Here is a 23,003-nt window from a genome sequence, read left to right as displayed (position 1 = left end):
AAGTATAGGAAATTAATGAAAATATTGAAACTATTGAAAGGAATGAGATATGGGATCTTGTTGATCTCCCAATAGCTAAAGCCAACATTGGTGTTAAGTTGCTATACAAGATAAAACTAGATGAGAAAGGCAAAGTAGAGAAATATAAGGCAGGGCTAGTTGCCAAAGAATTTGCTCAACAACAAGGTATTGACTATGGTGAAACCTTTCCTATGGTAGCAAGGTTGGATACCATTAGAGTTGTGTTAGCCATTGCAACCCAGAACAAATGGCCAGTTTCTTAGATGGATGTGAAGTCAACTTTCTTGAATAGAAAACTAGAAGAGTATGTGTATGTTGATAAACCTCCTTGATTTGAAATAAAAGCCCAAGAGTACATACTACAAAGTGTACAAGTTAAAGAAAACCTTGTATGGCTTGAAGCAATCTCCAAGAGCTTGGTAAAGTCGGATTGACTCATATTTACTCAACAATGGATTCATTAGGAGCAATAATGAGCCTACTCTCTATACTAAATCAGATCAAGAAAATCCTTGTAGTTGGTATTTATGTTGATGACATGACATATATATATATATACACACACACATAGGGAATTTGGTGTTAGATGATTTCAAAACCTCCATGAAAAGAGAATTTGAGATGAAAATCCTTGGTCTCATGAAGTACTTTTTTGGAATTGTAGTCAAGTAATTTTCTCAAAGGATTTTCATGTCAATAAAAGTATGCTATAGATATTTTAAAGAGATTCAGAATGGAAAATGCAAACCAATAGAGAAATATATTGCAAAAGGAACAAAATTAAACAAGCAAGATGATAGATCGGTAGTTGAGTCAACATTGTATAAGAGGCTTGTAGATAGCCTTGTGTATCTTTCTGCAACTAGACCTAATGTTATGTATGAAATTAGTTACATTTCCATATTTATGGAGTCTCCCAAGGAATCACTGGAAAGTTGGAAAAAGGATTTTGAGGTATAAAGCGGTTGTCTCTGTCACTAACTATGGTCTTGGGGAGACCAAGCAATTTGAACACCTCTTAAAAAAACAACTTGGTCATCTATGAAGCTGAATATCAGGCTGGAATGGCGAAGAAATGGGCGAATTGTGTCGGCCTATTAACCACCACATAAATGCAATCTTGCCCCTGAACGACCAACAATCTTGTGATGAAGTCCATATAGATGCTTTCCCATTTCCTCTCAAGAATATGGAGGGGTTGTAATAGACCGACTGGACTTGTCTGCTCACCCTTGTTCCTCTAGCAAGTGTCACATTCCTAAATATGTCTCAAAACATTCTCCTTGCGGCCCCTCCAAGTAAAATGGTCTTTGATGACTCTATATGTCTTGAGAAACCCCTAATGTTCCGCTAGTGGTGAGTCATGTGCCGCCTGCATGATATCTTCTCTTGCAACTGGGAGCCTAGTACTGAATAAATTCGATCCTTGTAGTAGTTCACATTGTTCATCGCCCTGTACCCGTCATCACCTGCTGTGCCATCCAAGATCTCACATGCATGTCAGTCCTTGGAGTACTCAACCAGTATATGCGCCCTCCAGTCTTGAGCAAATGCTCATGTGCAAAAGGGCAGCGGGCCTCCTAGATAGTGCATCTGCAACCACAATTTGTTTTCCCTTGACATACTCTATGTTAAAATCGTATGCCTGGATCATGCTGTTCCACTTCTGATGCTGCTCACTTAGCTCCTTCTGCTCCAAGAAAAATCTGACATTGTTGTGGTCAATCTTCATCTTAAACCGGTTTCCCACCAGATACTAATAGAACTTATCTAGCGCATGCATAATGGCCAACATATCCTTGTTGTATATAGAATACAATCTCTCATGTGCCTACAAATTCCTTCTCTCAAATGTGATTAGGTGTCCCCCTTGCATCAAAACTTCTCCAAGACCCTCTCTAGATGCATCACACTCCAAAACAAAAGGCTATGAGAAATCAAATTCATGGAACTAGATCTACACTATAGCTACCTCTCCCAAGGAGTGGGAGTTCTTCTCTTGCACCCAGTCTACTAAAAAATTGGGATGAATTCCCCAGCAATTACCTCCAGAACGACTCTACAATGATAAATATGATCCCCCCTTAGAGTTTCACTCGAAGTCCACTGAAGGAGGAGGTGAGATTCCCGCCATGAAAACTCTTGTGCTAAGCAACACGAGTTGACTTGGCTAAGAAACTCAAGCTAACTAGAGTTCAATCAACAAATGGAAAAAAGTCCCAAAATGGAGCTCCTCTCCTCTTTTTATCCTTGCTGCCTTGTCTCTCCTTGTGGGCCCTCTCATTTGACCTCCTTCCTTCTCTTCCCTCCAATTCGATTTTCTCCTCAAGGGAGTTCGAATTGCCTTTTGAAGTGGCTTCCACAATCCGCTACTCATCTAATTTTCTTATTTCCCTAATGTTTATGGAGCCCCTTTCTCACAAAAATCTATTAGTGTCTCTTCACCCACTTTCCCTAAGTTTTGTACACAAAATTTGCCCAACACCCAAAATTGCAAAATTGTGATATTGTCTTAGCAAAATTTAATTAGATGGAACATTACACACCACTATTAAGAAGTTCACAAGGGGGAAGCTGCAGTAGATGGGGTTAGTGACCCTAAACGAGATCATCATGGGTGACTTGTTATTCACTGTTAGTTTATCTCTTGGTATGTTAATGTCAAGATATTAGTTGGAGAAGTTGAGGTGTATGATCTATGTTATTGGACACTCCAAATTCAAAGCAAAGGTCTAAGATTGTCAAGTTTATGGTAAGAGATCATCAAGAATGTGACATCCCTTTTTTTTTCCTTTGAAAATTTGTTTAGAACTATGCGTGGATATTTCTCTATTATACTAATCACCATGAGGTAGAAATACCATGCCATTGTAAACAATTTTAGTTTTGCAATTAATATAATGATGATAACCAAGACTGGTAGACATGAACATGAATGCTTGTATGGGCTATGATACTACAAGTTGGGAAAGGTAAGGGGTGTAAAGGATTTTTTTTCCTTTCGTCTATCTCACCTCATCATCCTCACCTCATTTAAGCTTTGGGTAGTGGTGAAAACCATTTTCCTAGAGTTAAATCATTATTCCTATACTTTAGCAAAGTGTCTCCCCTACATTTTTGGAACAAGAAGAAGTGTTGGGGAGGGCTTCTTATTAGGAGGAACACATGGGAAAGTCGAATGAGAGGAGAGAGACTGAAATAAGCAAGGAAAAGAGAATTCAAAGTGACCATACTAGCAACAAAAAGAGTGTCGTGATGCTATAGATCAGACGAGCCATGAAATTAAGCCTTATTTCTTGATGAAAGAGCCATGGAACTAGGAAATTTGCAAGGAAGTTCGTAACATCAATTGGACCTTTCTATGCCCTCATTAAAGAGTACTAGGGGGAGAGACTTTTGAGGGACTAAGAAGCAGATAAGTCCTATCATGTTGTGAGTGGCAGGTAATGTGGGTGCTTTTCGCTGCTTTATTTTTTGTAAAACTTGGCAGTGGAAGTTATCCAGGTTGAATTTCTTGTAGACTAAACTCAAAACCATTGTTCATACTTCACCCTTGTGAGATCATAATCTGACTAAGGCTAGAATTTTACAACAAACTAACTATGATTTGGGTGGAAATTGCTCAATCTCTTGGTTTTATTGATCATCTTCATTGCATCCATATAAGTTTCTATTTCTATCTCTACTAATTCCTCACATTATTTTGGTTACATATTCTAAATATGTTATGGGTAAACAAATGGAAATTTGTTGTGTATTTTAAATTAGTGAACTTGTAAAATTGAATGTATTTTGTTAGAAGTAATGCATATTTTATAAGTTTGCATTTTCTTCTCTATATCCTATGTGGAATGAAAGAAATAGAATAAAGATTTTAGTATATTGTTGCAGATTTCTACATCTTTCTGATATGATATTTCATTTAAAAACTAGGCATTTTCATGCTCGATAGTTTTCACGATCTTAGAGATCCATCTTTCTTTCTTGTGATTTGATGATAATACTATTTGAAAGTATACTTCGTCCTCATTCTATTAAACTGTGAAATGTATACTCTGACTGTTTTAACTTTTGACCTCTGGAAGGTTTTTCCCACAGATGATGTATTGAGTTTTGACAAACCAAAAATGATGTCTGGATTTTAATGGCGATGCTTATTTCGGCCAAAGATGGTTCCAATTCCAATAAAACACAATCCGCTATTATTACTATGTAATACTTTGATTGATTCTTGTGTATATGGCTTCATGTGTATTTTTTGATCTAGAGCCTTTCTATTAGAAAATACTATCAAATTCCATTACAATGTGAACTAATGCAGTGCCCCAAAACCCCGGTCATATTATTTAATTGTGGACATAACCAAAACCAACTGTTGTAGCGTGAAGGGTTGAAGAAAAACCATCAGTGGAAGTTAGATGATTTGGATATCTGAACAACTTGATGTCTGGGCATTGCAGTGTTTCTTAAGTGTAAAACATTGTGGAAATTTAAGGATGTACTGGATATCTGAAGATCCAGGCATCCAAAAAACCAATTTAAAGGAAATCTTTCAAAGTTTTGGATAGCAGAGTCCAGAGGGTTAGAACCTAAAACTTTGGAACCTCACATAGAGGAACTCTAAGAGCAGAAACGGTAGTAAATTCAGGATCTCGAAAATTATCACATAACGAATATAAAATGAAACAAAAACCTGGATCTCTACGCAAAGTGGAGAGTACACGTGGTACACACAGATGCCAATTAAACTAGACACGTGTCATTACATAGCGGTATGAATGGGTGAAGATGATGTGGCATGATGTCATTACAGACATCCAAGTATTGACAGTGATTGTTGACATGGCATGCTGCCATGGTGTGCCAACATGGCATGAAGATGTTGCAGCGTGGTGATGTTGCATCCACAGTGATGTGAGACGTGACATATGGAAATCTAGAATTTAGAATTTTGTAAAAATGACATTTGTTAGATTTTCTTAGATGCCAAATGGTCCGGGTTGTTGATTTTGGGTAGCATCGGATGTGATCTAGCTCCGAAATTTTGTGGAGGGGCTAGAACACATGAGACCTCCAGAACCCATAAATCGTTTGGAGAAATTCCACCTGGATGAGAAATTATTAAAATAATTAATATTTTTAATGGGTTCATAAGTCTAAACTTAGGAAAATAAAAACATTAATGGGTATTAATAAGAATATGGGTGAGAAACTTGTAAGTGGCGAGGATCAATTCTTTTTTAATCTTATCCGTTGATTAGAGATTATATTACGGTCGTTGATTCATCAACAGGAAAAGTATAAGAGGAGGCTTGAGGGTCAGTTGGAGATACGCCAAGAGATCAAAGAGTTTGATTTTTCTGGGGCATGGTTTGTTGAGAAAGTCGGGCTAACTGATCTGAGTTGTAGTGAGGGGCAGTTCGGTAGAGGGACTTCATTCCAAGGCCGAGGATACATAGCAGAGAGGTAGAGAAGCAACAGGAGAGACATCGCAGCTCCAGAGAGGGTGATGTAGAAGTTAGAGGGGCTAACACAGTTCCTTAGAGGCATCGCTGGGGTTTTTCTGTGGGGCAGAGAGAGTAACAGTTCAGCGTATCAACTTCTGAGCAAGGAAGGCTCACTAGGAGGGTGACGCAATGCCTAGAGGAGGTGATGCAGTTCCAACGCAGAGCTTGGAGCAACCATCATTGCCCAGCACTGGGAACAACAATTGTCATCTGTGGGGTTTGATAATCTAGTTGTTGGAATTGTCAAATATATGTTTCCCTGATAGAGGTACTTCTGCCAGGTTATTCTCTGTTGGGTGAGCCAGGTTTGGCACCCTAGTTGTATTCATAAATCTGCTTACAAACCCTCTAAATGTTGCCCCGGTTTTCCCAAATTAGGTTTTTCCAGGGACAATTGTCCAAAAATAACGGTGTCCCTTGTGTGTTTGTCTCAGTTTATTTCATTTCATGATTTGCATGTATATATAGTCTGCAATAGTGTTTTTCATCGTTGTTTAAATAATTAAATAAATTGTTGAATGTAAAGAACAAGTAGGAGATGATAAACCAGTGATTGCAGTAGGATTTCTAATGCGTAGATTCAGAAATTCTCACACGGATATTACCTTATGTTGACATCATTGATGGCATGACAAAGGAGTGTTGGTGCTAAACGTGGAAGGCCCGAGGATACTAACGTGGCGAGTGATGTGAATAGTGGATGTTCTAGATATGAAATACAAAGAATTGGTTTTTTTTAGTTGGAATTTCTTATTTTTTTGGATAAGCAGATGATTTGTGTTAGTTCCAATCTTCGCAGGCTGTCACCAGGGATCAAAATGGGCCTCTTACTATGTTTAGTTTTAAGAGATGGTTTGCACATGATCTTCAGTACAACTCATATTTTAAGTATTTCCATCAGAAGAAGCTCGGAAAAATATTTCCAACGGTATATCACACTCCCGTAACCGGTTTCTGGATCAGAAGATATGATCGAAATGAATGAGTGATTCTTGGTTATGCATGTTTTGAGGTTAGTCGCTACACACAATGACAAGTTTAGTACAAGATCAGTTTCTGAAATAATGGTAAGGAATTTTTCAAAAGTGAAAGAGGTTTTTGTCCATCACATACCAAATAACAAAAACCTCCTTCAATTTATGTACATGCATTATTATGTGGAAGATATGCAGTGATATTTGAAGCCTACATTAAAACAAAGCAAAATTTTCATATTTTTTACTATTTTAGTCATTTTAGTGCGGTTCCATTTTACAACAGATGGAAAGTAATTTTGAAAAACCCAAGGAGGTTTTTGTTAACCATGAGCCATATAACAAAAGCCTCTTTTAATTTGTTCACAGGTGTCGTGACTTTTGGATATGTGACTAGATCTTTACAACACATTTTCACAGATTTAAATTTTTAATGGTTTTCTGTTTTAGAGATGATTTTGTGGCACAGATTCCGAGCAACTGGAAATGAATTTCCAAAATTTGAGAGAGGTTTTTCTCCAACATGACCTTATCTACAAAAACCTCTTTCAGTTTTGTAACAGGTGCTATGGTTTAGGAGATATGAGTTCATCTTCAACACCTATTTTCAGAAATTCGGTCCAAGTTTAATGTAACTGATTCTATTTTGAAGAAGATGGTTGAGCTCAATTCCCTTAATACATGGATGAGCTAAATGTATAAATTTTATGAATTTCATAGTGTAGAGGTTTGATTTTGGTAGCAGAGAGGCTGTCTTGGCTTTGTGTAAAATTTTTCCTGAATATCATTTTAATAAAACAGTCTTTTGCCCTTTGGATCTGGGATTCATCACGGTGCTGATGTTTAGTATGTTTTTCCTGTAATTCATTTACACATTATGTTTTTTCTGCCTTGTTACAGCATTATCTAAGTGATATGTTAGGAATTCATCCATAATGATGCTCCTTTCATGATGATTTTGCTGTTAGTTGTAATGGTTGTCTTAGCAGAATTCATCCTTGGCTAGTTGCTCATGCTCTGTTGGGCAACTTCGTGATTCTCTTTCATCTAAAGTTGATGTTGCATATTCATCCTTTGTCTGATGCCTGCAGGGCAGCGGACTTTCTCCCCTATACTTCTCACATTTACAATCTTCACTTGGTTGAACATGGCACTTAATTTGCCCCAGGTTTGCCGACAGAAACTGACATCAATTCCATAGTCCAAATCATCCTTTCTCTTGCTGTTTCGACCCAAAACAAATCCAATCAAATCCTCTGAGCTACTATACCTAGCCTAAAATCCATATTTGATTCAGTCATCTTGACTGAAATTCACAAGGAGAGAGCCCTCTCCCGACCTGGTAGGGCTAGCTACCAGGTTAAGCGTGGTTTGATGTTACCCTAGACCTGCCTTCCTTCAGCCTGAGGTAGATTTAGGCATTAACAATTTGGAAATCTAGATGTTTGATCAGTTGACTAGGCGCCTAAGCCTAGATCTGAAACCCAGAAGAATGGAGAAGAGAAGAAGAGAGACAATGGATGAGAAATGAAAGTTCAGATCTGGATATGACTGGGCAAGCCAATGTGTCTGGCTTGCAAAGGTGGTGCAGGGAACAAGTGACACATGAACATGCCCGCCGCATGTAAGTGACGGATGCTAACATGACAAAAATGGAAACTATTTTTAGAGACACATATTTATGTCTATAGTTTAAAATTTGATAAAAACTTGTATCATTGGAAAATTGTCAATGGGTAGAAGACAATTGTGACCCTAAAGAAAGTTTGATAGGGTTAAAGGAGCAAGAAACTTTAGATATTTCCTTAAATTAGACAAAAGAGTTGAGAGTGAAATAGAAAAATGAGACTATAGAAAATAAAATTTGAATCAAGAGTGCATATGGTATTCCATTATCTCAATTTTGGCTATACAATTTTTTATTTTATTAAATGGGATAGATAAAAAGAACAAGGTCAAGAACATGATGCAGTGAAAGTATCTTTTGTGATGTGATTGGTTGTATGGGAAATAATTGGTTGTGATGTAGTATAGTGTTTAGTAATGTTTATTTGAAAGAAAGTGTTAGAAGGACTGAAATTTCAGGGAGGAATAACATACAATGTTTTCTAATGTGTTTTCAATGATCAAGTTGTAAACAAAAGGAGTGTAAGGAGTAGCTCTCACTTTTAGAGAAAGGGTTAAAACTGCGTAGCTCTTCTTAAGTGGTTTATTATGAGAAGCAATATTGTGTTTCCTTACTTAATGTTGCAAGGATTCATCCAGGTTGGAATTAGGCACTCCAACATTGGACAAGCTTGTTATGCATGTACATAGTGAGAATGATAAATATGGAGACACCAATTAAATCAGCAAAGGAAAGCATTATGCTTCTATGGTCTCTGGGGAAAGGTTTAAAAGTTGCATAATATAATGGGGCATATCACTGTAAGCTCTATATAAGCATATGTACCCCTAGTTTGGTTATGGTCTGATATTCAACAATGGTTATGGCATTAGACTCATAGCTAGAGGTTTGATGTTCATTGTTGATTTTTCTTGAACGAGAGATTGTTTGCCATTATAAGGAGTTGTTAACACTTGTGTGTTGGGAGAGCCATTTGCTGGCTGTAAACTCTATGGTGGTGTTGGACCAGGTTTGTCGAAATTGAATCAAGATTGATTCGAAGAGTAAATGTTAGTAGATAGTGAGGTGTTAGTTTTTGGAAATTGTTGATGGAGTTGTTTGGTAGTTTATCAAGGAGTTGAATGAACCATGCCAGTGAAGGACTTTATACTAGAATAATGGTTACAATGGTTAGGAAACCATGTATTTTAGTCAATAGTTATTCCTAGTATATGAACTTTAACACTTTGAAAGTAACTAGAGATACAAATACTAAGTTAGACTAATGAATACGAGTATGGGTATGGGATCTAGAGAGACAAATACTATGTTAGACCAAATAAAGAGTAATATGGCATCACCTTGAAATCTTGAGAAAGCATTATCTGGAGGAAGCATTGGTTAGTAAACTAGAGAATAATGATTCTCATTGAATAAGACAAATACTCCTTAAATCAAGTATTGGAGTAGTTAATTCATACTTGACATATGTGTTAATATTTAGTAATATAATTTTTTATTATTATTGAGAATTGTCAAATAGAAATCTCTATATGTGAATAACTTTTTAGAGTGGTTTTAGAAGCTTGATAAATAAGAGAGAAAATAATTCTTAATTTAATGCGTAGTTAAGACACTTTTTTAATTAATTATGATTGTAATAAGGTTTTGCGTCCGTATTTAAGAAAAGTTTTTATGTATTTACATGTATAGAAATACATTCATTTATATGAAAGAACAATCCAATAGATTTATTGCATTAGCCACACAATCATTGAAACGTAGACGTATCAATTTGACGTGTTTTCCCAATTTTTCATGCGTTGTCTTTCCATAATCATTCTGTTAAAGGTTCAGTGGATCATCGTCAATTCTTTACCCCGGCTCTTGATATTACAAAATCAATTTAAACTAAAACATAATTAGAATTTCCAAAACTTTCTCCTCTTAACATGTGTAGCTTAAAAGTGGTTCTTAGCTTCTAGCTGGATGTTGAGTACTGTTACTGAATAATATCATTCTTCTGCTTTTACAATAAGAAGCAGGCTGCACTTTGCTAGAGGATGCTATATGATATTGATTATTACAAGATTATAGTAACGCTTGTTATTTTTTATATTATTTTTAAACCACCTTCATTTTTCAGAGTCAAATTTTCATTTATTTTCTTGAACATGGCAATCATTGCATAATTGAATACGTAATACTTCTAGAGCAAGGGAGTATAGCCTTCTTATATGGAGCTTAGGTGGCCAGAAGTTAGAATTTGGAAAAATATCATAATGTAGTTTATAGTATTACGAAGTTCTTGAGTTTAATTTTTATCAGGAGTCTTATTCTCGCAGACCTACTAATTTTTAACATGTTACTGTGTCAGGGATTTGAGCTTTAATAATTTCACAGGAAGAATTCCAGATTCACTCCAAAAGTTAAACAATTTGACATTCTTGTAAGTGGATTGCTGGACGAAACTATATTTATTTCAATCAAATACGTACAATTATGTGAACTGCAATGTAAAACTCTATCAACCTAATATATGGCAAGTCATAACTAAAATTACCTGCAAGGTAGCTTACATAGCTAATTTACATTGCAATGATTGCAGGTTCCTTGGAAATAACAACTTATCGGGGAAACTTCCTTCCCAAAAGAGTGCATCGCTTTCATACATGTAAAAATTCTCTCTCTTACAACCTACGAAACATTCAAACAAGTAAATACATATACATATGTTCGTTTCTTCGCTTATTTCTTACATTCTTTGGTAAGATGCGACTGCCTATCCATATGGATATGCATAGTGCAAACTGTATTTCGGGGTGATGCATATGCATTTCAGATGCTCTTTCCATAATGTACTTCTTAACTAATGTGTATTGCTCTAAATACATGTCCGATGTTCGTGTTCGCTGGCAGCAAAGTTGGTTCAAACCAATGGTTCCATAAAGGGATTACATTTCTAATAGGTTTGCTCTAGTAGGTCACCGCACTAATGAGTCGTATTAGAGAAATACAGTTGCTAGATTGCCTTGGCAATGAATATTTTCCAACCAATGTTGATGCAAGCTTATAGTTAAGAGATAATAAATAACAGAGTTAGATGTAGTGTACTTTATGGCTGCTAAGGCCAGATTAGTGCGCGCGTCACTCATGGATCGTATTAGAGAGATAGAGTTGCTAGATTGCCTTGTTAATGAATAGATTCTCACGAATGTTGATGCAAGCTTCCCCTCTTAATTACAAGAATAAATAATAGAGTTAGATGCACTACTTTATAGCTGCTAAGGCCAGATTAGTGCGCGTGAAGATACATTTGCATCGATACTTATCTTTTTGGGAAAGAAATAATTTTTGAAAAATAAAAAATAGAATTTCATTTAAGAAAGTACCAAGGATGAAGAAAAATGAAAGATTACCTGACAACAACATAAATTTGGAATCCGCTACTTTCTCCTTCAACATCAATATTACAGTAATAATTAGAACATATATAAAAGAGCAAAACTATTAACTTTAAGAGGGAAGTGTAAAATAAATTTTAATTTAATTTAAAAGCTAAGACTAAATGGATCAAAACTCAGCTGCTGAGATGATTAAAAGTATAATAAATATCCAAACTATTACTTTTATACAACTATTTATGTTAACATAAAGAAAAAAAATCAATTTAATTTAAAACTTTGGGAACAGCTCCCTAGAGGTGGGAAACCCGTTCCAATGGTTCCTGTGCTCCCGGAAGCTTTGGAACTCTATGAGAACGTTCCCTTTTCAGGGGGGAGCTACAATGGGAGCTTGGGAAAGTTCCGCGAGCTTTGAATGTTAGAGTATACACAGCAGACAGCTAAATAAATAAATCACACACACAGCAGAAAATAAAGACAACCATTTAACGTTTTTCACCCAACCAATCTGGGCTACATCCACCAAATGGAGGTATCGGCTTTCTTATTATTCAACAGGAGATTACAACAACAGATTTCCTCTTCCTCACGCCTCACATATCTATTTGCCTCTATAGGCTTTACAATTTATAGATGTATAGAAGAAACTGAATAATAAATTCTATCACAACAAAATAGGATAGAATATCTCCTCATCAGGATTTGATGCAGTCAGTTTTGGAACAAATCCTATTGTTGGCATTATCCATGAGATTTTAGCCAAATTAATATATACAAAATCTCAACAATCTCCACCTTGACAACAATTAGCCTGATACCTCGTTCCTGTTTATTCTTTTCATTTTCTTTGCAAGCCAAGAGAAGCCAGACACCATCGTAGCTTCTATAATAAAACTGGTTTCGTGAATATGTCTGCACAGTTTTCCTTTGTATGCTCTTTTTCAAGAGAGACTCCCCGTTCAGTGATAACCTATCTTACAAAATGGTACTCTATAGGTATATGCTTTGATTTACTATGATAGGCGGGATTTTTAGCCAAGTGAATTGCACTTTGACTATCACAAAATAGCTTAATGTTGTCTTGTAACCTACCAAACTCACCAAACAAACCTTTCAACCAAACTGCTTCTTTGCAAGCATGTGAAGTAGCTATGTATTCTGCTTCTAAGTGGATAAAGAAACAATGTTTTGTAGCTTTGACATCCAGCTAATAGCTCCACCTGCAAGAGTAAAGACATATCTTGATGTTGACCTTCTCTTATCCAAATCACCTACAAAATCGGAATCAACATATCCGCAAACAAATTCACTACTTCTGTTATAAGTGATACAATAATCACTTGTGCCTCTCAGATACCGAAGCACCCATTTCACAGCTGACCAATATTCTTTTCCTGGATTTGCCATATACCTGCTGACAACCCCAACTGCATGTGAAATATCTGGTCGTGTAGAAACCATCGCATACATCAAACAACCTACTACATTTGCATATGGAATTCGAGACATATATTCCTTTTCTTCATTTGTGTTAAGACATAAACTTGAAGAAAGCTTAAAATGGGAAACTAAAGGGACTGAAACTGGCTTCACATTGTTCATACCAAAACCTTGAGAGTATTTTCTCAATATACTTCTTTTGTGATAACCACAGCTTACCATTGCTCCTGTCTCTGATAATCTCCATGCCCAAAATCTGTCTTGCTGCTCCTAGATCTTTCATATCAAACATCCTAGCCATTTGAGCCTTTAACTTGTTGATCTCACTTATGCTTTTGCTTGCTAAAAGCATATCATCAACATATAATACTAAGATAATGAACATGTCATTACTTAATTTCTTAAAGTAAACACAATGATCATATTCACTTCTTATATAATTTTGGCTCATCATGAAAGAATCAAATTTCTTGTACCATTGTCTCGGCGACTGCTTCAGACCATACAATGATTTCTTGAGCCTGCAGACAAATTTCTTGTTGCGATTTTGAACAAACCCTTCAGGTTGTTCCATATAAATCTCTTCATCTAAATCTCCATGTAAAAATGCAGTCTTAACATCTAGTTGTTGTAATTCTAAATCAAGTAAAGCAACTAATGCTAAGACAATCCAAATTGAAACAATTTTAACAACTGGTGAAAATATCTCATGAAAGTCAATTCCTGCTTTCTGAGAAAAACCTTTCGCGACTAGCCTTGCTTTGTACCTGTCTTCTTTATCATCAACACCCCTTTTCAATTTGTAAACCCATTTACATCCTACAGTTTTTCTGTCATTGGGAAGTTCTACGAGGTCCCATGTGGCATTCTTGTCTAATGCCTTCATTTCTTCCTTCATAGCTTCGTTCCACTTATCACTGTTAGAACCTTCTACAACTTCCTGATAGCATAAAGGTTCATCATCATTAGTAGTTAAAGCAACTGAAGTAACATAATCATCATACCTTTTAGGACGATATCTGATTCTCGTGGACCTTCTTAAAGATGTTTCTGGTTCTTCCACAATTTGTTGATTATTATCTATAGGAACTTCTTCATGATCTTCATCTGAAACTTGTTCATCTTTACTATTATCAATGTTTGAACTGATTTCAAACTGAATATGTTGAAACTTAGGTACATTTTCTTGTTTCAAATTAATATATACATCTGGATTATTGAGTGAAGATTCATTGAATTTAACATCTCTATTAATGATGATCTTGTGAGTAGTAGGATCCCAAAACCTGTATCCCTTAATCCCAACACCATATCCAAAAAAGATATATATTTTTTATTTAGGATCTAATTTAGAACGTTGATGTTTCATAATTAGAGCATATGCATCACAACCAAAAACTTTCAGTTTAGAATAATCACAAGGATGACCTTTCCATACCTCTTGAGGAATTTTGCATCCTATTGCAATTGATGGTGATCGATTTATCAAATAGCAAGCCGTAGATACTGCTTCTGTCCATAATTCCTTCTGCAAATTGGCGTTACTTAGCATACTTCTTGCTCTTTCTAAGAGAGTCCTGTTCATGTGTTCAGCAACTCCGTTTTGCTGAGGAGTATAAATAGTAGTTCTATGTCTTTCGATCCCAACTTCCTTGCAATAATTTTCAAATTCCTTTGAATTAAACTCACCACCATTGTCAGTTATTAAACATTTAATGGTTCTTCCAGTGATATTTTCATTGAATGCTCTAAACTGCTTGAAAACTGTGAATACATCAGACTTTTTTTCAACATGTTGACCCATACTTTCCTAGAGAAATCATCTATAAAAGATACAAAATATGATGATCCTCCATATGAGGTTGTAGGAGATGGACCCCAAACATCAGAATGGATATAATCAAGGATTCCCTTACTAGTATGTTTTCCAGTTTTAAATTTTTGCTTGCTCTGTTTCCCATATATACAATGTCTGTAGAAATCTAACTTAAAATACTTTAAACTAGGAAGTAACTTACGATCGGATAAAATTTTTAATCCTCTTTCACTCATATGGCCCAACCGTTGATGCCAAAGTCGAATAGAATCACTGTCGTTTTCAGATACAATTGAAGCATGATCTGACTCTATTCTTCCTTCTAATCGAAAAAGATTTCCAACCTTCTTTGCTTTCATTACTAGTAGGATTCCTTTATGAATTTTCATTACTCCACCTTGAATAAAAGTTTTATATCCATTTGTGTCAAGCACTCCTAGGGAAATAATATTTTTTTTGAGTTCAGGCACATGTCTTACATCAGTTAAGATTTTAATTTTCCCATCAAACATTTTAATCTATATGCTTCCAATTCCCACAACATTACATGAGACATCATTTCCCATGTAAACAACTCCATCATTGATTGATTTATAAGTTTTAAACCACTCTTTATGAATGCACATGTGATTGGACGCACCAGAATCTAACAACCAATGTTGATCATGATTTAACAAATTAACTGATAAAACTTCATCACTTGTACCTGAACCGGATGTCATACCTGTATCTGTCGTGTTTGCTTCTTTATTTTCTCTTGAAGAGTCTCCTTTGGATGTTCGTTGTCTCTTCCAACAGTCCTTCTTCAAATGTCTTGATTTTCCGCAAAACCAGCATTTTAACTTACTCTTCTTCCCTTTCGATTTTGACCGAGAGTTGTTCTGCTTACTGAACCGTCTTTCTTTAGATCGACCTCTAACCACCATTTCTTTTGATGTAGAGGTTTCTTGATTTGACCTTTTTCTGGTTTCTTCAGACAGCATAGCTCCAACAACATCATCAAATTCAAGGGTTTCTGATGAACTAAGACTTATAGAAGTAACAAAATGATCCCATGACTCAGGCAACAAGCATAATAAAGTTACAGCTTTATCTTTTGAATCAAATTTTACTTCTATGCTATCTAACTGCACCAAGAGAGTATTAAAGGTATTCAAATGATCAGTTATTGAAGACTGTTTTTTTGGAGTTCCAACATTCCGTGGGGTTGGGGAATACAAAGCCTGTAGACAAATATGTTGAACTACTCACAAAACATGAGCCTTTGTTGAAACCTTCCCACGAAGAAAGGCCAAAGACATCCTTAAAACCAATATCCTTAATTGAGAAACTGGAGCAATCTCTTGATGGGTTAAGGAAACATGTGGCACCTCAATGTAAGGGTGATATCTGAGATGTCATGCTGATGAGTATTTATGTATATATATCGCAAAAGATTGTGTGTATATTGTATGTGGCAGTCAATGCTTAACCATTAGAGTTGCTTTACTTTTTCTCTTAAGAATAACTAGAGAAACATAGGTAAAACTGTTCCTTTGTATTTTTAAGGCAGATTGTTTCAAAGACTGGTCATGTGTCAGAGAACAGAGAACTAATAATGAACTTGACATTTTAATATTTTATATATATAAGGGAGACACTCAGGGAGAGAGACACCCAAAGAATATATTTATATATAAAAGAGATTATATATTTAAAGTGATTTTAATATTTGAATATTTTGATTTAATATTAATTTTGATTATTATATAAATTATATAATTAAAAATATAATTTTAATTTTTTAATTTTAATTTTTTTATTATATGATATTACCGCTCCTGATTAGCCGTTTCTTGTAAATTTTGGGGAAACCTCTAGTGGTTTCCGACACCCGTACCCAAGTGCCCAACGTTCCCACGTTCCAGAAATTCATGCAACATAGTTTAAAACCTAATACTCGGTAAATTCAAAGAAGATTCTCAAATAATAAAAGTCTAATAACTAAAATGTGCATGAGAATGTGCAAAAATAATTCCAATAAAGAGTGAAAATATAAAGTAGCATTAAAAAGAAATAATAAATTAATATAAACAAGTTTTAATGGATAAAAAGATGCAAACAAAACCAAAAGTATGACTTGTTTTAGAACTAGTATGGCTTTATTTCATAGAAAATTCTCTCATTGAATTTTATGTGCCAACAACTAAATCAGCGTAGTCATTTAAATTCAATGGTTAATAAATTTCTAGAGGCTAAAATTTAAGATAAGTATCAAAACACTTGCTTTATGGTACATCTCATATTATTAAAATTAAAAATCAATTAAATTATAACTTTATTTCAAATTATTGTTATTATTCTATCAAAATGAACAGGTAAGGGTATTTCTATTAATAAAAACTCGAAATGGGGCCAGAACCCTTACACAGGTTTTTTGATACAAAATTTTTGAGCTCATTAGTGTAATCAAAATGCTTGTCAGCTCTTGGGCTACAAATCCTCCTTACACTAAACACATGAACACTATAAACTCTACAAAAGGTACCAAGTATATAGCAAAATTTCCATAATAACCTAGAAAAGAAGAGAAATGAATTACATCAGACTCCGTTGAACAAATCAAACCACGAACCTCAACAACAACCATGATTAGCAGCATCAGAACTCCATGAGCGACGGGTACTCTTTCTTTCCACAACAACACTAGCATCAGCTCCTTCCAAATCTTGTTGCACATTACCAAACCTGGAAACCTCCAATGCAAACATGTGAGCACAAAGAGAATGAGCTTCCTCACGCAGACCTTCCTGAGATTTCTCCATATTTGTGTGATGCCTTAAACAATTTTGCCTCCAAAAAGAGCTAAAAGGGACACCTCTACCTTTCAAACATATCCTCCAATTTCTGGACAGATGCTAAGAGTTCTTGAGTCACATCCAGAAGCCTGTTGAGCACCAAGATGGCATTAATGTTCTCCAGAGAAGTCGAATTATCCTCCATCTCTAAACACAGACCCAACACCTAGCGAACTAAGAAACTAGATTCATCCTAAACCCGCTGCATGTCTCAAATCGGTCGAATTGGACACGATTTAGTGGGACACGTGTCCGACCATGTCCTGGGAACGATTCCATTGTGTCCCAATTCTAGGACACGTGTCCCCTTGATTTGCGTGTCGCGCGGCCCATAAAGGCTGGTTTTGGGTCATATATCCCTCACTTGTATCTCTTTCTATGGGTGCGTGGGTCCTAATAACAAAGGGTTTGAGAGCATTTTGGAGGTGATTCATCTTATTTATAGGCAGAGGGATGAGTGGTTGAAGGGAAAGACAAAGATGTGGGATGTCTTTCCTGATGATATGGATTTGGAAAACAGTGTTGAGTTGGCATTGGCCAACTTGGATCTTAATGAGCCAGTGCTAGAGCTTGTCACTTTTGATGATGGTGATATTGTTGAGGGGTCATCCTCCTCACCCGTAGATGCATAGATGACATTGGATACAGAGGAGGAGGATGCAAAAGAGGAGAGCAATGGTGACCATGATGATGACAGTGATGTTGATTTTGATGATGATGATTGATGACTCATGAACTACCTACTGCCTTGAGGTTTGTAGTTGTTTTGTATTTGCTCTTTCTATTTTCCATTGGCATTGCTACTACCTATGTAACACATTTTGATTTAGATGACTTAAATTTGTCGCAATTATATTTGTATGCATAATGTTACTTTGTAAAACTTACATCTAGATGAAGATCTATGTTTGAATCAATGAATTTGTATTGTGAATGAGAATTTGTGTAAGAAATATCTAATTTTATATATATATATATATATATATATATATATATATATAGATATAGATATTTATAATAATAATAAAATAATATATAACATGTCCTAACATGTCCCATTCCGGGGGGTCAACGTGCCCGTGTCGAACACTCGAATTCTCGTGTCCTACGTGCCACGTGTGCCCATGTTAGGTGACTTAGCTACTGAATTAGCACTAGGTTAAGAATTCTCCCTACTTTAATGACTTGATGGAATTGTTATTTTTTGTAGCATCAGATGGTGTTCTTGTCTCAAACTTTGTGGAGAGGCTAAAACACGGGTGATCTCCAAAACCCATAAATTGCTTTTGAAGATTCCACCTAGAGATAGCTCAATAAATTAATTGACCATCATTTAAATTTTTCCTAAGTCTAACTTAGGAAAATTGGTTAATTAATAGGAATTAATTGAGAAAGGTGAAAATTTTCTAGAAACTCACACAGATCAACTTAAAGATGATCTCAATCATCGATTAAGATTTAGTCTTGACCATTGAAGTCTCAACTAGGGATTATAAGAGGAGGTCCATGGGTAGATGGAGAACAAACTAGTATAGATACTCAATGATCTAGACAGTTCGATTTTCTAGTGCAGGTGATTCAGTAGGAGAGATTGAGTTGTAAGTGGCAGAGGAGTGACACAGTATTCCGGTGGAGGTTTCCAGTGCTAGAAGAATCAGTTTGAGGGAGTGTAAATTTACCCACAAAGAGGCTATTTAGGGGCTGCGCAAGCAGCACATAGAGACAGTTCAATCTAGGTAGAGGAGGGTTCAATTAAATTGCAAAAGTTCGGGAATCATTCCAGAAGGTCTAGTGAATCATCTCCAGAGGCAAAGACAACAACAATCTGTTGATTTGGGGTAGCATCGAATGTGCTCTAGGCACGAAATTTGGTGGAGAGGTTGGGGCACATGAGATCTCCAATACCCAGAAAGGGTTTGGATAGATTCTAAACAGATTAGGAGATATTAAAATAATTAATATTTTTAATGGAGTCTCTAAGTCTAAACTTAGGGAAAATAAAATATTAATGTGTATTAATATGAATCTGTGTTAGAATGGTCCAAAAGACATGGATCAAGCCAGATTTAATCTTAGCCATTGATTAGGGACTTGATCTCGACTGTTGAGATGTCAACAGGAAAAGTATAAGAGGAGGCTTGAGGGTCACTTGGAGAATACACCAGAGTGATCAGTCATTCTATTTTCTAGAGCGGGGTTTGCTAAGAGAGATAGAATCGGTGATCGGGAGAGCAGCTGAGGGGCATTAAGTACAGAGAAACAGAGAAGGCAGAGATTGTGTCGGGAGAGCAGCGCAGCAACCAAGGAGAGTGATGCAGAGCCAGCAAGGGCTCACGCAGGGCCACGCAGAGGCAACCAAGTGTTGCGCAGAGGCCCAGAAAGTTGATGCAAGGCCAAGAAAGACTGACGCAGGGCCAGCATGAGAGAGAGAGGGGCTGAAGCAGTCCATATTGGGCAGACGCTGGGGTTGCAGAGCAATGTTGTGCTAAGGAGCTACAGAAAAGATTTTCCGAGGTTTCAGCTAGGAGATTTCTCTCAAACTGTGAGGTATAGCTGCTAAGGAAATTCTTTGTTGGATAGACCAGTTTCGGCACCCAGATTGTACTCTGATATTGCTTAATAAGAAAACCCTCAGATAGCTCCCGCATTGGGTTTTTCCGGGGACATTGGTCCAAAAATAATGGTGTCATGTGGTGTGTTTGTTCTTATTTCTTTTAGTTGCTAATCTATAATATGTTGAGCATGCACTGGTGTTTATTTTCAGTGTTTACTTTGTAAATAACTTGTTAAGTAATATAACAAGTAGGTAGGAATAAATCAGATAAAGTGCATGGAGGGTTTCTAACTAAGTAGACTTAGAAACTTCAACATGGTATTAGAGCATGATTGCAGATCACAGGAGGGCTAAAGGACATCAGTCGAGCGGAGCAATAGCAGCAGAAAACGGTTGTCCCGAGGTGACAAAAGTTGTTTCTAGCAGCGCAGAAGCTAAGGAAGTGTGACGCAGAGCCAGCCAGAGCCATGCAGAAGAATCCGGGAACTGCGCAGAGCCCAGAGGGGCCAGTCTTGCTGACGCAGAGGGCCAGAGGGTTGATGCAGGGCATCCCAGGGCTGATGGAGACCCATCCGAGGTGACGCAGTACCAGCGTGAGGCAGAGGGGCTGACGTAGTTCACAGAGAGGCAGTTGCTGGGGTCTAGAACGCTGCAGGAATATTGCAGAGTGGAGCTGGTGAGGTACTATAGTTCTAACAGTACCTGACAGAGCAGGGCTAGAGGAGTTGTTACCGAGGGTTTCTAGCTGAGGAACCCAGATCAGAAGTGCAGCTGCACAAGTCAATCAGAGTAGGGGGCATCTCGACAAGCGGTATAAGGATTTCCAGGAGGGAAATCAGGACTCAGAGAGAGTCCAAAAAAGAACTTCTAGATGGGAAGTAGAGACTTAGAGGAGTTGAACAGAGAACTTCCAAGAGGGAAGTAGAGGAGCATCATGGCACTACACAGGATAAGAAACCAAGATAGACTGGATGGAGCATCAAACTTCGTAGTCTGGAAGGCCAAAATATTATCAGTGCTTGACAGGAATCGTGTTAAGAACTTCGCCTTGAAGGTAATAGATGTCCCAGTCGACCTCGATGATAATGACAGGAACGAAGAGGCGATGGCGAGGGCCAAGTGCATTATCCTTGACGGGGTCAAGGATCATGTGGTACCACATATAGCCAAGAAGGAAACGACATTTGAGATGTGGGAGGCTCTCAAGAAGTTGTACTAGCATACTTTTGTGCAGAGAAGAATGTTGCTTGAGAACCAGATGAGGTCGTATCAGATGAAGAAGGGTCAATCGATTGACACCTTCCTCGGAGGACTGAATGAGATCTGAGACCAACTAACTGCTAGAGGAGCGACATCAGATCAGGAGCTTATGGTGAGGACAACCTTGAATACTGTCTCAGAAGATTGGGAAGTATTTGTCCAGAGTATCCCGGGCAAAGGCACTCTCCCACCTTGGGACGAGATGTGGGCAGCTCTTTGCCAGGAAGAGATCAAATGGCAGTCGAAGACAAGTAGCAGTAGAAAAGGGATCAAGATCAAGCAGGAGGAGGAGGATGTGGCCCTAACATCTGAGGGAAAGCAGGAGAAGAAGAAGAAGAAAGATCTCTCCAAGATCAAGTGCTTCCACTATGGGGAGCTGGGTCACTATGCGACCCAGTGTCGAAGGAAGAAAAGTAAGGGAGAGTCTTCCAAGACTAAGGCAGCGCCAGCACAAGTAGAGAAGGAAGTTTTGACAGATGATGATTGTGCCATGAGTGCACATGCACCACTTGAGAAGAAGTGGGGAGACATCGAGCTGTAGTCAGGCGGACTACAGGCGATGAGGGGCAGGATCCTCGAGGTACCCAGCCTCTTGGATTAGACCTTGCTACGGGAGCCCTAATGAGGAGTAACAAGATTGACTAGGGTGGGTAGAGACGGATGCGAATGGCGTGGAAAAGAGAGCTATAGTTTAGGAGTCTCGAGACAACGCAGAGCTAGTAGGCTGCAGTAGTTCGAAAGGCACAGGAGTGTTGCACCAGTGCAGGAAGGCACAGAGAGGTGTGCAACGGTGCGAGATGTAGGGAGTTGTTGCAGCAACGCAGAGGTCAGAGAGAGGAAGCACTTGTCAGTGGCAAAGGGAGCTTCAACATCAGTGGGCGTTTCTAGCCCAACAGGGAGGTCAGTTGGGAGATCAGTTACTTACTTCTCAGAAACTGAGTTGTAGTGCAGTAGTGGGCAGCACGATGCAACATGATGAGAGGAGGTGTAGTGCGAATGCAGTGCTGGGAGGAAGGACCAGCAGCAACACGGATTTAGAGGGAGCTGTTGTACAGATGCAACAGTAGTAGTGGCAGAACCGTAGTCAGCAGTACAGGATGCAGAAGTGCAGAGGATGATGGGCAGGAAGGCCTAACATCATCATAGGTACCGATGCCGGATGATCAGAGTTATACTCAGTGAGGAGTATTGCTAAAGCACAATCCTCGCTAAGAGGGAGTGTTGATTTGGGGTAGCATCGGATGTGCTCTAGCCACGAAATTTGGTGGAGAGGTTGCGGCGCATGAGATATCCAATACCCAGAAAGGGTTTGGACAGATTCTAAACAGATTAGGAGATATTAAAATAATTAATATTTTTAATGGAGTCCCTAAGTCTAAACTTAGGGAAAATAAAATATTAATGTTTATTAATATGAATATGTGTTAGAATGGTCCAAAAGACATGGATCAAGCCAGATCTAATCTTAGCCGTTGATTAGGGACTTAATCTCGGCCGTTGAGATGTCAACAGGAATAGTATAAGAGGAGGCTTAAGGGTCACTTGGAGAATACACCAGAGTGATCAGTCATTCTATTCTCTAGA

At 37.4% G+C, this 23,003-nt stretch overlaps 1 protein-coding gene across 7 annotated transcripts in view; it reads left to right on the top strand.

Moving 5' to 3' along the window:
* LOC149227595 (putative LRR receptor-like serine/threonine-protein kinase At1g56140) overlaps positions 1–23,003 on the top strand; it is a 174,617-nt gene that overhangs the window by 92,218 nt on the left and 59,396 nt on the right. For all 7 annotated transcript variants that reach the window (XR_016247807.1, XM_089377827.1, XM_089377823.1 and 4 more), the window contains 2 exons: positions 10,486–10,557; positions 10,717–10,782. Coding sequence is in view for 6 of the 7 variants with exons in the window: in XM_089377827.1 (XP_089233953.1) it covers positions 10,486–10,557; positions 10,717–10,782 (138 nt within the window). In the remaining variant the exon portion in view is untranslated. The remainder of the gene's footprint in view (positions 1–10,485; positions 10,558–10,716; positions 10,783–23,003) is intronic.

The sequence above is a fragment of the Pinus tabuliformis genome, chromosome J (assembly GCF_031772625.1).
Source record: "Pinus tabuliformis cultivar Carrire ecotype Pingquan chromosome J, CPIR1, whole genome shotgun sequence".
Classification (NCBI taxonomy): Eukaryota; Viridiplantae; Streptophyta; class Pinopsida; order Pinales; family Pinaceae; genus Pinus; species Pinus tabuliformis.
Note: the sequence above shows the minus strand (reverse complement) of the source record. Positions and strands in the feature narration are given on the sequence as shown.